The sequence below is a fragment of the Candoia aspera genome, chromosome 5 (assembly GCF_035149785.1).
Source record: "Candoia aspera isolate rCanAsp1 chromosome 5, rCanAsp1.hap2, whole genome shotgun sequence".
In the NCBI taxonomy this organism is placed as follows: Eukaryota; Metazoa; Chordata; class Lepidosauria; order Squamata; family Boidae; genus Candoia; species Candoia aspera.
The window spans coordinates 95,264,501-95,279,585 of NC_086157.1; the positions used below are offsets into that span (position 1 = coordinate 95,264,501).

The 15,085-nt window shown below is 40.7% G+C and overlaps 1 protein-coding gene across 1 annotated transcript in view; it reads left to right on the forward strand.

Annotated features, from left to right (window-relative positions):
• ATP8A2 (ATPase phospholipid transporting 8A2) overlaps positions 1 to 13,593 on the forward strand; it is a 337,944-nt gene extending 324,351 nt beyond the window's left edge. The window contains exons 35-36 of the mRNA XM_063305756.1: positions 3,177 to 3,268; positions 11,016 to 13,593. Of these exons, the coding sequence (XP_063161826.1) occupies positions 3,177 to 3,268; positions 11,016 to 11,113 (190 nt within the window). The 3' untranslated portion in view covers positions 11,114 to 13,593. The remainder of the gene's footprint in view (positions 1 to 3,176; positions 3,269 to 11,015) is intronic.
• Positions 13,594 to 15,085: the final 1,492 nt, after the last annotated feature.

The window sequence follows — 15,085 nt, forward strand, 5'->3', positions numbered from 1 at the left end:
AAAAGAACCAGAGGGGGAATGCGAGGCTCATACCTTATTTCCTTCCTGGTGGGAGGAGATGGGCGGTGACAAATTTGATAAATAAATTAAATAAATAAGTATGCCATGCATTTTGAAATGAGGATATACTCATTTCAATGAACAATTTGTGTATTTAGTGGAGATATCAGTTGTTTCATGGCATAGCATTCTTTAGAAACAAATGTTTTACAAAGGAAAGCCTTTTCCTGCCCATCCCAACATTTCCTTTTTCTTTTTGGCTTTATATTGAATATCTCTATCTTTTCCTGAGTTAAGGTCCCCAGGCTGCTGCTGCCCATTTCTTTCCTCCAGCCTCTGAAATTCAAAACACATCTACTTAAAAGAATAAGAAAGAAGCGATCAGCCACATAGGAAATCAGCAGTGATCCTGCTCATTTGGATGAGGTTTGCCTAAGAGAAGTCTCCTGTACTTTACAAGTGCCCCCTGTTATCTACCAATACCCAGCTAGCATTGCTCAGAAAAGCTGCAGTTCTTGTTAATAATTTTTGGTTGTGGAAAAGTGATAGAAAGAATCAGCAGGAACGTTTAAGATCTGAATGGATCCATGCAGTCTCTATAATATTTCATATTGCTGTCTGTCTGTCTGTCTGTCTGTCTGTCTGTCTATCTATCCATCTATCACCTGTCTGTCTAATAAGACTCCTGCATCTATCCACTTTAAGCTCCCTGCTCTGCTTGTGCCCCATTTTTACTATCAGCCAATTAGTGAACCCTGGAGGATGTTCTGGGTCAAGCTACAGCAAGTGCCTTGAATCCTCATTAACACTAATTAGCACTTGGTAGGTTAATTGGTGGTGAATCTCATCTTTTTTTAATTACTCCAACAAATAGACAGTGGGACCCTGTGGTCAGGATTGAATTATTCTGTTTGTTTTGATGCTCTTCCTCTGAATGTGTCAAGACAGATGTTGCTTGCCCAGGCTTAGGGATCCTTGGCTTTGGGGGAAGGAAAGGAAAGGGTCTATAAGACAAAAAAATCTTTTTATGGCTGCTAATTGGGAACTTGGCTGAAGCCTTGGAATTATTATTCCCACCCCTCTCTCTTTCCTTGATGAGTTTGGATGAATGCATCATCTGGACATAGAATATCATTATTAGAAGTGAAGCTTCCCAATATTTTTCCTCTCTGGGAGCCCATTATATTTAATAAGCTATAGAAATAAAGACTTCCTTAAGTCAGGTTTATCTCCTAGTAGCTACCAGAACATGTCCTTGTAGTTTTCTGGGCAGCAATACAGAAGTGGTGTGCTATGGCATTCTTCCATTTATTTATTTAGTTTTACAATTGAAAGATTTCTGGAAAGTAATAGTTAGATGGTGCCCAATATCCAAGCAGAAAAATGCAATTTTCAGAATTTTTTTTGTAGGAGGGGAAGATGTTTCCCAGATTAAAGGCCTCTGCCCTTTATGTTTTTCATTCCTGCATCTCTGGATCAGATGCCATGTAATTCTACTCTCTTGTATATGTAAAAGCTTGTTCAGAATTGGCGTTTTTCATCTGAAGAAAGGAGTAACATGTGCTAGAAGTTGTCTTGGAGACTTTTGATGGATAATAAAAGCAAGTGACTCTTGATGATACAGCAACATTTTATTGTGACTTGACAGGATATTGTGTATCACTTCAATAAGGCTTTATGAATGATTGTCCAAAAGCTGTCCTTTGTCCAGTATTCACCATTTTCCGTGCTACCAAAGAGGAGATACTTGTACTGCTGCAGAGAAATATACTGTAGCATAATTTGGTGACGAGGTGACTTTAAATGCAGACTAATCCTGACTTGATTTGGTGACAAGGAGGTGACTTTAAATGCTGATTAATACTGAGCTCCTGCAAAATGTTATTTGTTCTTGCATGCTTTCTGCAAGTTTCTGGGCATATGTTTTGCCTCATTTGTGGGAAAAAGGCAGATACAATTTACATAATATACTGTGGAGTTATTAATGAGTTTGTTAGATTTCCTACTGGAAGAATTTGGGCAGGCCATTTTCCTGACATGAGTTGTTTAGAGTACTTCTCTGTTAGGTTTACTGTTAGTTTAATGGAGAAAGAAAGTTATATATTTAAGCCAGTAAGGAAACAGAAGAACAGATCTCCTGGATCTGACCAAAGTCAGCTAATCCAGCATCCTGTTTCCCACAGCACTTATAAGATGGATACCAACAGGCAAGAGTTATATTCCTCTCCATGAATGTGTCAATGTCCTTTCAAAACCATCCAGAGTGGTGGCTATCATTACATCTTCAATATATTCCATAAAACAGTTACGCTGTGAGTCAGTAAGTTCTTTTTGTCTGCTTTGACTCTTGCACTACCAAGCTTCACTGGGTGACCACAGGTTTTAACACAGTAAGATATTGAAGAAACCTTCCCCCTATGGACCATAATATATTAAAAAAAACTTTTTCTCATGGGGCTCCCAATCTTTTGGGATTGGCAAGACACCTGAGCCTATTTTCTCCATGGGCATATTTCCAGACAGACCTCTGAACTACGTCACCCTATTATTTTCCAAAATGCCCCTGAACTCAGCAGAATCCTTGGCAAGTTTTCTTTCCAGTTCAGAATTGCTGCTTTTGTTAAGAAGCATAAAAATGTAGCTTTTCTTTGAACAATGTGGCTTCAACTTGCATGTATGGTATAAGCCCCAGACCCCATAAGCAAACTGTTCCTAGTCCAATGAGTTAACATTTGTGTTTGAGCTGACTGAATGTGCCCATGCATGAAACAGAAAACAGAAAAGGCATTTATTGTAATCATCATCATCATCATCATCATCATCTCCAAATCAGTAGATCTGATACAGGCCCAAATACAAGTATAACAGAAACATTACCATATTTTATATTAAATTGTGTTGTCCTTTCCTTTTACAGTAGCTTTGGCACCATAGCAGATGGCAGATAGCATGCAATGCAATCTTCTGGAACCTTTACAATAACTTGGAATACCAAATCTGTATGTCCACATACTGAGAGGACATTAGAATTCATTAAATTCTTGTTTATTCTAAAAATGTATTAGAAGAATGGAAAGAACAAGTTCTGCTCTGTCACCAATATATACCCATTTTGTAAGAGGGTACTTCATAATCTACCTCTGGAGATTCACTTGACTTGATCTTTTGTTTTGCAGCGTGAATGAACGTGACCACTTGTTAAAAAGGCTGGGCAGAAAGACCCCTCCGTGCCTCTTCCGTGCTCATTCTGTCCAGCAAGGAGTCTCACGTAAGTACTATACCATGTGTAGACTGTCTCAGTTCTGAAATACCACAGGAGTAAAAGTCTGCCTTGAGCTTGCGTGTAAAACCTCTGTGGAAATTAATGAAAAGTACACAGAAGCAAAAAATGGCAGATTATGCCCAAACCAATGTTTTGTACAACTTCGCAAAAGACAGATTAGATTCAGAGGGGAACTCAACCAAAAATAACATATAAGGTAGTCCAGGATTAAGGACGACCCATAGTTAAGAATGGAGCCTATTGCAGCAAAATTTAAGTTAAATACACAATTATTTGAGTTAATTACACAATACTACTTATACAGTGTTATACAATAATACTGTTCCGGCTTACATACAAATTTGGCTTAAGGACAGACCTTGGCAATTGGAATTAGTGTATATGTTTTCCAAAATTTTAAGTAGTCTTTAATGTTTGCAAAATCTTTTCATTTTTCATATCCCAGTCACTCCAGAACCCCTTCATTAAGAGGAACATACGCCAGTGAAACTACTTCTTTAAACCAGGATTGTAAACTATTCCTAGTGAAGCATAAAACATCTGAAAGGATACTTAAATGAGGTCATTGTATGGCAGAATTACACAACTTTCTATGTAGCTCAGATATGGATTGGATAATTTGTTTTCAACCTGGTTGATTTGAACTGGGAAAAAGAGCTGGATTCTACCAACTATGCCGGGGGAGAAAAACCATTTTTTCCCTCTTCAGGCCCAGCTTGATTTGCCCCATTTCTAAACTCTATCTTTCTTGTCAACTTTTCCTCACACACCAAATATAGTGCTACTCTGTTAACTTCTCAGAGACTTATCATGCTGCAGGCAGGCAGAGTCCTGAATGCCTTTATATAATTTCTTTCCAACATTTTATTTGGCTAGAAAGAATAAATAGAAATCTTCAGCTTCTTCCACTGGATTTGTATTGTGTCTCCATCTGCTGTGGAGTGGCCCTTAACCCTCCCCAAAAGGGTTATGTGTGGTATAAAATATTCATCCTCTCCAGATACAGAATCTTGCAGTTAACCATTCCTGGGTTAGATCTGCTGGAGCTGGACTTGATCCTAGCATTTGGAAAAATGAGGGAGCTGCTTCAGACAGCAATTACTGGAAGGCACTGTTGAAAAACTGGAGAATGGAGCTCTGTTGCTATACACAGTTTGCCCTGACCTTTGAAAACTACCCTGCTGCCTTCAGCTATAAGGGAGGAAACTCTCCTGTTGCTGGTTTCAGACTAGGGCTCAGTTGCTGGTCCAGTCAGTTGATATATGAGAATTGTGGAAGAAACCTTCTTGGGAACAGTAAACTCCATAGCAAGATGACTATAGTCAGATGATGGTGATGGAGGACACTCCCTTATCGAAGCTGTGGAGAATTAGAAAGGAGGAGGGGCTAGGCCCATCTAGCAACTCTCTGGCAATTACACTGCCACAGAGGCTTCCATTTTCCTTATTTCATTAACATACTGTTGCAAGCTCTAAGGGCATTGAATTATCCATGTTTTTTAGAGAATCCTGGAGACATACAAATATTTTGTCGTCTGCACACAGGATAATGCATTGAGTCTTGATGGAGGCCAGTCTTAGAAAAAAGGCTCTACACATGCTACACATCTTGCCATATAAGGCTTCTTGTGTTCTTGTATTTCTGTCCATCCTACATATGGGATTCCAATTCAGAAGTTATTTACATATGCTGTATATACAAATGTAAATAAATCACTGATGATTTGTACCCTCGCCCTTTAGTTCTGGGCTCATTCCAGAGTGGATTCACTTGAAAAGTAGATGATAAAAATGAACATTTCCTCTTTAGCGTGACTGTTCATGCTTAGGGGAAATAATTTAAGAGACTGCCAGAACAAAAATCTGTGTGTTAGGGGTGGGGGGAGAGACTATTCCAGCACATGGAAGAGCAGCAGAGAAAGACCTTGTCCTGTTAGATATTCTCTGTAACAGTGTTTCTCAACTTTAGCAACTTCGTTTTATTTCATTTCATTTCATTTCATTTCATTTATTTATTTAATATTTCAAATTTAGTCACCACCCATCTCACTCAAAAAGTAACTCTGGGCTGTTTACAATAAAACAAGAATAAATAATTGTTAAAATACAATAAAACAATATTCTTAAATAAAAATATCGTCCAAGATATAGATGTTAAAAAGTTCTTAATTTATGGGAGCATCCTTAGGGTGCTAATATCCCCCAGGGTTGGTTACCCCTCCTCACACCCCACACGAGATGGCAGAGCCAGGTCTTCACCCCTTTCCAGAAGGCAGGGATAGTGGGGGCCTGCCTCACCTCTGGGGGAAGAGTCCTCCATAGGGCAGGGGCATCGGCAGAGAAAGCTCTCTCCCTGGGCCCTGCCAATCAACATTCTTTCATGGACGGGGTCCATAACATGCCCTTTCTGCATGAATGAGTGGGATGGGTCAATGTAATGGGGGTGAGATGGTCCCTGGATAACCTGGACCGATGCCATGTAGGGCTTTAAAGGTAATAACCAACACCTTGAATTTGACCTGGAACTGGCACCCAACAAAGCTCCTGCAGCAAAGATGTTACATGTGCCATCCTTGGGGCACCAAGATTGCTCATGCAGCTGCATTTTGGACCAGCTGTAGCTTCCAGATGCTCTTCAAGGGTAGCCCCATGTAGAGCACATTGCAATAGTCTATATGGGAGATGACTAGGGCATGAATGTATGACCGGAGGGCTTCCTGATCCAGGAAGAGGTGTAACTGGTGCACAACACAAAGTTGACCAAAGGCCCTCCTAACCATGACTACCACCTGCTCCTCAAGCAGGAGTCATGAGTCCAGGACACCCAGATTCCGCACTGGGTCTGTCTGGGGCAGTGCAACCCCATCCAGAACCAAACTTTAAGTGTCTTGCTGGCTGGGGAATTCTGGGAGTTGAAGTCCACACATCTTAAAGTTGCTAAGGTTCAGAAACACTGCTCTATAAGGTTACCAGAGTTGTCCCTTAACATTTACCAGGTTGCTAAGCCAAATAAAGGAGAAAGAAAAGGGCATCCATTTAGCTCTGTTAGCTCAGTCCTCATAAGTATTGATGATGAAGTATTCTTAAAGGAGCCAGTCCAGTGTCAGAATAGTTGCAATCATCAGCCTGTTTTTCTCATGACCATAAATTTTCACTGTAGTTTTAAAGCCCTTTTTAAAAAGTGTTTGATACTGATCCATAGTCCTTGGTAACTTCTGTTACCACTTGTCAAATAATATTACAGTACAGAGCACAAGGAAATGAAGAAGGGAAACAGTAGATTCCTTTTAACAAACAGCAGCTTAAATCAAAAGAAACTTCTATTATGTTGGAGATGGGCTATCTGGTTTCTGTAGGCAACAGTGTGTTCACAGAGAGGTCTTTTGCCACCTACTTAGTTCTGTGCTCTGCCAGAGCTTTTTCCCCCCAAAATCTTGTAATTAAAAAATTAAGCAGGAAGCTAATATGCTGCAAAACACCAGCCTTCAGTATTTTCTTTATTTCCAAGAACCTTCTGGGGCCTGTAAAAACCTATTGACATTCTTGGAAAATAAAAATGTGGGGAAGTGGGGAAGGAGAGGAATGGCTGTAAGGTTTTGTTTGGAAGGATGTTAACTTGTTCAGAAAACAGACAAAAATAAGCTAGAATGGTAGAGGGCTAGTGAGGAGTAGCCTGATTAGTTTGCCTCCTGGTAAATGGGTATTTTGTGCCTGGGCATGCCTGTTAGAGCAACCATTTTGTGAATAAGCATGCCCTTCTTCCCGTGGCTGCCATTTTGAAGAACATCCCTGGAATGCTCACAAAGGCCAGAGGTGTCCATCAGCTGAAAAAGATTGATTACAATAAAGGGGTAAGCAAACAGTCTGCAGTGAAATACAAAAGTAGATGAATTTTTTTTGGGAAAGGAGGATAATTCCAGGGAGACTTCTAGGCAGCAAGGCAGAAAAGGAGAACAGTGATTTAATGCTGTATCCTGGAGGTTGCCTAATAATAACAACAATAAATTTGCACACCACCCAATTCCCAACAACTCTGGGCAGTTCAAAAGTAAAGATCACAGAAAAGATAAAACAATACATCAGTAAAAACAAGAAACAAAAGATAGCAAAAACTGGGCACTACCAAGAAACAGACCCACACTACCTAGAAGGGGGATTCACTCACCTTAGCCAAAAGCCTGGGTGAAGAACTAGGTCTTCAAGACCCTTTGAAACACCAGCAGATCTCCAGATCTCAGAGGGAACCTCATTCCAGAGGGCAGGTACCGTCACAGAGAAGGCATGCTTCCAGGGTCCTGATAGATAGCATTGTTTAATCAAAGGGACCCAGAATGTGCCAACCTTACTGGATCGAATCGGCTGGGCAGATACTGTGGGAGGTAGGCGGTCCTTTGAGTAACCAGTTCCTATGCCATGTAGAGCTTTATAAGTAACAACCAGCACCTTGAATCACAATTGGATGCAAACTGGCAACCAGTGCAGCTTATGAAGCAAGGGTGTTAAATGAGCATACCAAGGCATGCCCATCACTGTCCGTGCTGCTGCATTCTGGACTACTTGAAGCTTTCAGGTAGTCTTCAAAGACAGCCCTGTATAGAATGTGTTGCAGTAATCAAGCTGTAGCTTTTGGAAATACTTAAAAAAATCACCAAAGGCAGCGGGAGCTATACTATGTTTCAGGTTCTGTTGTAAATAGTGTATATGTTTTTAGCATATTAAAGAATGGGAATGCGACTTTTAATGGCTTCCCAAAATGCTTGGCGTTGTTGCCATCCTAAACATTCTAATAGAAATTGATAGCAGTTATGCTTTAGGACTAAGTTTGGTTCCTATGCTGGCACCTGTTTGACATCAATGTCGGTAGCAGGCTTCGCAGTTAAGTCTTGCTATATGGATTTTTCATTCTCAGCTGTTCCCTGAATAATAAAAAAAACACTTTGTGGTTTCCTGTGTATGTGAAAGTTTTCAAAACACACTGGAAGCATCTCAAGATTCATCCCAGAGCCAAGCTATGCAAGACCTAAAAGAAGGAAACCACAAATCATGACAAATGCCAATTCACAGAGCTGCATCTTTCCTTCCCTCCTTCCTTCCTTCAGCCCCAGCATCAGCAGATGCTAATGCTAAGCCCATCTGCCTTCTCCCCACCACCCCCCTCTTCCCAGCACCTTTCCAGCCTGAGAGGATTGCAGGTGATCAGAGCAATGGCAGGGATGAGTCACAGAGATAGCAGGTGCCTTGAGCACTTCTTGGAAGTTCTGGAGAAGGCGATGGGCATGATTTTCATTCTGAGGAATGGAAAGGGAAGGACATTGCCACAGTTGCAAGCACAGAGATAGTTGGACAGGAGGGGAGGGAAAGAGAAAGAAGCAAACTCAGGAAAAAGTCAGAGGATTGCCTGTATGGCACTGTGCTTCCAAACAGCCTTTTAAATGTAGAAGCATATGTAAGAGATGCCTTCTTCTTTCTTCAGCACTTCTGAGTTCTAAGAAGCATTTAATTCAGCATTTATTTTTAATCTGAACGCAGGTTAAAAAAAAACTATTCAAAACTCAGCACACAAGCTCCCTCACGCCACTGCTAGCACATGCCTAGGGACTCTTACGGTTTCAAACAGCTTGGAATAGAAAAGGTGAGGATAAGGCTGGATGGCTGCCATACAGCATTGACTAGTTCTGAGTAGTGGAAAGGGGAGATCAACGTTTAGCAGTTTAAGTCCTTGTCTACTACAAAAAGCTTTTCTCTGCTTGAAGATGGGGTTATCATGGAGCTTGCACAGCTCTTAAACTTCCACAGCTCTGCCTCACAAAGAGAGTACCACACTAGATAAACACAAACTTTTAATGAGTCCACAATTGAAAACCCATGAACCATCCCTTATCTGAGATGTCCATTGTCAAGGGCCATTCTTTATTTATTTCCATGATTGCAACATCTGGATCCTTCATGGCATACAATGACGACCTATTCTTTCTCAATATGTTATTCTTTCCCATGGCTGCATTTAAAACAATGACCACAGTTGTCATGCACTCCTGGATATAGTAGAATGAATGAATGAATGAATGAATGAATGAATGAATGAATGAATGAATATATGTCTGTCTGTCTGGGTGTGTGTGTGTGCTTTTTTTCTCTCTCTCTGGTATGTATGCATGTATGTATATATATGTTTGTGTGTGTGTGTGTGTGTGTTCTCAGTATTCTTTCTGCTGAGATTGGTTTCAATATTTCTCTACTGCTGAGTTGAAGTACTATCCCTACCTCCTTGTGTTAGCAGAAAATAATAGCAGCATGACCTTTACAGCCTCAAGTGCCAATCCCTATCCTACCCTACTGCCTCTATTTCAAATCACTGCAGTCAGTTGACTTCCCTCTAAGGTAATATGTGGCAAAACCTAACAGGACCCTGCCTTTGGAATCTGTCAGCTTAAGGCAGGAAAGTCTCCTTTAACACCAATGCAATTATGGTTGACTTAAGCCTGTTTCATGTATGGGATGAGGACAAGATTAATGCAATGTCATGGGATAATGGTAGAACAATGCCATGGCCAGGGCATGCTTGTACTCTGTATTAGTGCAAGTGGGGAAAGGCCTCAAATCTGGCTATGCAGTGACAGAGGTTACATGTCAAGTGGAGAAAAAAGGAAAAGAAATTACAACAAAACAATCAAATAAAATTTTTACCAAGCAGGATAAGAGCAAAAAAACAGCACTTCCATACCACCACCATTTCCACTCCCTGATCCCTCCAGATCAGTTGGAAGACAATACTTGTGTTCAAACCTGCCAATGTCCATATGCTAAGAACAAGGGGCAAAAATTATGCCCGGCCCCTTGGGGACTGATCTCGCGTTAACAAAAGATCCTTTCATCCCCACTTGATGCAAAAGGCATATAAATCAGTTGCTTACACAAAACACACAAACACATACACCATATCTATCCTTTATGGTCTGTGGAATTTTATAGTCATATGGGGAAAGAATTCCAGCAGTTCCTGTGAGGGAGAGCTAAGGGCTTCCTAGGCTGGGATGTTTATGGGACAAACACCACTGAGTCTGAACAATAAAAAAAGAATATCTGTACTGCAGATACAGATAAACTGCAGAGGAAGCAGAAAAAAGAATTAGCTCAGCTCTCAAATGATGGTGCAGAATCCTCATGGGCTGGAAGAGCTAATTTTTAAATGAAAAGGCGTTAGCAAGCCCAGCTCCCTCTAAGCCTTTCTCGTACTTGCAAAACTATGCATTGGTGCGTAGCTCATGTTCACCCTGAAAATAGTGGATACTGGACCATCTTCATTTTTTAATGCCCCCTGAGCAACAGTTGTGTTTGAGGCATCGTGGTTCCTCATTCCAGATTGGTTCAGTTCTCCCAATATTTCTCCCTTAGTTAAAAACAGGGATGGGCTAGGAACGTAGGACACTGGGTTTGGGAGAAAACCAGTTTAATCTCCCAGTGTTCCTGGTTTTAGTTCTTACGAATGTATGGGTGGGGGGGATCTAGTGCTATGATAACGGTCCTTTCTGTTCAGGGTTACCCACATTATCCTGAAAGAACGTCAGAAAAAAGACTGTAGTTGGGTGGGCTGAACTGGGTTTCACTGCTTTTAATCTCCTCTTATATTTAATCCGTTGCACACTCCTTCTCCCCTAGCCGTTACAAAAGCAAACCGTAACCTCTGTCTGACTCTAAATCTCTTTTTCGGCTCTTTCCTCTTCTCCCCCCAGATGGTTATGCTTTTTCTCAAGAGGAGCATGGGGTCGTTTCTCAGTCTCAAGTTGTTCGATCCTACGACACTACAAAGCAGAGAGTTGGAGTCGAATAACATGGATTTCTCCCTTGATTGGTGGCTGGAGGAAAAAGATGTGGATCAATGTGTCCACTGTGAATACACCCTTGAGTAAGGCTGGCAGCAGCAACATAAACACCGGAAAACCCTTTACTGTGGCCTTAGCCAACAAGTTCGTTCTCTATGCTTCTTCCAGACCTTGAGCACACTTCGTAGGGGGGCAGTCCTTGTTGGGAGCCAGCTGTTTTGCTCTGCCTAACTTTTGGTTTACATGGTTTATGAAAATTTGGCTGCGCTACCCAAGGTGTGATACTGAAAACATTTTGTTTCTATTGCCATTTTTCAAAAGGCAGGGCAAAAGGTATCTGTGGTTTTGGAGAGAAAACGAAAAAGGTTGTGTGGCCCATTGCTGATCTACCTTTGCTTAATTCAGATTTCCTGTTTTGTCATGCCTAGACTCAACTGCATGTATGAAACCTTTATAATGCTCACTGTTTATATTGACTGGAATGTTCCAAGAGAGGCAAAGAGGTGTGGGAAAAGAAATATAACCCAGAAAAAGGGGGAGGAGAGGAATAAGGCCTAAGAACAGCCCTAATCAGCTTGTCTTGGAATGGATCAGCACTATATAAAATACCTTACAGAATAGTTAGCTGTTTACACAACCCACACACAGACATCCACAGTAATTTACTCTGCTGTAATACTATCTATCACCCAAGTCACTCGAATGGCAGGCCTGTATCTCAGAACAACAGTTGAAGTGCAACTTTTTCTTAAGTGCTGGGATGGATCTGGTCTGGGTATGAAACAGTCACGATTCCAGAGAAATGTTCTATAAATGTTCTGATGAAGAGGCAAAGAATGTATCTAGCTTTAAAGTCGGTCACATCAATTTAAGCATTTTGTCCCCACTGTTGCTCACGACTTAAACTAGTCCAGCACACACGTGCAGACACAAGCGGGTGCCATAACATCTTCTGCTTGTGAAGCTGATTAGAACTTTTGAGAGACAGAACAAGGCTACGTTTTGGACTAACTGGACCTTAATAAAGAATGTTCTGTTAGATCAGGAAAGCTCTGCAGATCCTTATTAAGGTGACCCCGAGGTTTTTGCTGCTGGGTAACAAGATCTCCTTTCAAATAAACACAGTGAAGAAGTAACCACCTCCCCTGAGAAAATGTATCAAGGAATTAAATGAAGACTTAACCTGATAGTAACTTAAGCATTTCTGTTTCTATTCATCACTTGGAGAAATGGCACAAGAATGTTTAAATGTTTTTTGTGGTCGTTGGAAGTGTCTTAACAAGCACCAGGGGTGGGGGTGGGGTTCAGTTAGTGAAGGTTCTTTATTTTTCTTAAAATCAGCCTCACAGTCATGGCATGGCCACTTCGGGGAACAGTGTCCTGTGAGGATTGGTTTTACAAATATGCCCAGATTGTATTGCAAAATATGGGGCTAATATTTGGGTTGTCTACTTTTTCTGGCAGGGCTTTCTGTGCTGTGCAGAGAATTCTGATACGGAGAAGGTAGAGCTGTTAGGAAAGGAGCTTCTGTCTGCTGATAATTCTTCCTATCATGTCATTGTTAACATCAGAAAAGTCCTGCCAGAAAAAAAAAAGTTGGCATGCCTAGTTAGCATGCCAGTCAGCAGATGTGTTCATAGGTCCACAAAAAGAACATTCTTGTAACCTTTCTTCTCCACAGCGTTTTAATTTCTGGAAATGTTTTTGAAATCCTGAGAAATGCCGAGAACTCTTGCTTAATTGGTTGGCTCCCTCTCTGGAAGGATCTGCATGTCCAATGTGTATCTTGGAATCCTGCATGATTCCAGGGAGAGAAAGACATGAATAGAGCCCGTAGATTCATCTGGTGCTGCTATCAAGGCAAGCCTTAGTTAGTCCTAGTAGCCTCACCACATTTCTGAATAGCTTAAGATCAACACCACTGCAACTTTGTCCTCAGGCACATCAGCCAGTTATCCTGTGTGCTGTATATAAGGCCTTAAAATGTTGACACTGTATTAGTCACTTTTGCTGACAGTCCTCTGGAACTTAGGTAGATTTAAGAAAATTTGGCCATATCTGAAGTTCTACTCATCGAGCAAAAATAAATCAACCATGTCTTTCCTTAGACTTAAGGATCTGAAATGAATTCCAGTGTTTGAGTGTCATCATTCAATATGTTCTTAGTACCACATTTAAGACTTCACATTTTCCTATAGAATGTTTTGATTCCACAGCATTCTGAAGGGTTTTCCTTGGACCATAACTAGGAAGGACATAATATCTACTAGTACTACGTCATCTTAAAATATGATGTGGGAGAAGTGCTTTGGGCCTTATACAAACACAGCACCTCTTTCCTATTCATTAAAGCAACCTGACTTTTTTCAGACTTTGGCTGTTGCTCTAAGAAGTCCACTCATTAAAGTAAATGTGACTCTTACAGGAACAGCATTGTTTCTTTTTTCAGGTTCACACAGTATTTTTCACGATGAGCTATGCTAGCCGAAGCTCCTGGTAGTCTGCTATAGAGATGTAGTTTGTAGTCTGTACATTGTAGATGTACATTGTAGTCTGCTATAGAGGATGAAGGAAGAAAGAGGACAAATGATTAAAAGTTTGGAAGCACAGGTGTTGGGTTGGCTTGGCTTGGAGCCAGACCAGGTGAAAATATAGGAATTAGCTCCATGTAAAAAGAGCTGCCTGCTTGTTGTTGTTCTTGTTTGTACAATTGGCTTCATACAAAGCAGAAACAATGCCAATCATTTGAATCAATCAAAGAAATAAAGTTAGAAATAACATAATCAAAAAAGATCTGTTAAAAAAAAAATCTGGGCAGATTTCTGAAATCACATTACACAGGACTTAGAATGGCCACCACAATCACCAAATATTAACAATCCTATCTACCGTCCTATTACGTTTATATACATGTAATATAAATTGGGCACATTTATGCACAGCAGTAGGTAAATAAACCAATTGTCTTTCTAGAATTCAAAGCTTAAAATCTGAACATTGAAGCCATAACTATACTGCAGTGCTTAGACTGCAATCCTGGGAGTAAGATCCATTTAATGCATTGGGTCTTACTTCTAACGAAACTTGCAAAGGATTAAGATACTGTTAAACACTACTGTTTGCCGGTTTAGCAAATTAATTTCTCCAACAATCCTTGAGAATTAGCTTTAAAAGATCTACAACAAAAAAGTTAAATTCACATAATTCTTTGAAAAGAAGCTGCTTATGGCATCAGTCTAGATGTCCAGTGAAATCAACTCTTTTACAGGTAGTCCTCAGGTTGTGACCATTCATTCAGCGACCGTTCAAAGTTACGATGGTGCTGAACAAATGGTACTTATGATGGCTTCTTGTCGTTCTAGCTGTCACAGCATCCCCATGGTCACATGATTGCAATCTGGGTGCTCAGTGCTTGCAATTATGATGTCACAGCGAGCCACAGTCATGTGATCATGATTTCTGACATTCCCTTCCAGCTCCCCACAAGCAAAGTCAATGGGAAAGCCGGCAGGAAGTTGGAAGTCACAGTCACATGAGGTTGTCACTTAACAACGCATGTAATCCTCATTTAACTATGGCAACCGGGACAGCTGGGATTGTTGTTGCTAAGCAACACAGTCACGTGACTTATTGCTTTATAACCACATCACTTACTGATGGCAATTCTGGTCCCAATTGCCATCATAAACCAAGGACTATTGAATACTCTGCCACCTACTGGCTATCTAGACTTTTACAGCTTGGATCTGGTAGCCCTATTGTATATACCCATCTTGATGTTACTCGCCTAATATTTTTGATTTAGGTCAAAACCTCTTCCTGTGGTGTATGTCTCATGTTGATTAAGCCATTTTTCACATCTTTGAATCTGTTTTAAGGCTAGTGAAAATGAGCTGGAACTGTCTGAAAAGACTTTGTCCCACATAAACAGGCTTTTGAGGGTATATTTCAGAGATCTGAAATTGTTGTCAGAAAACTCA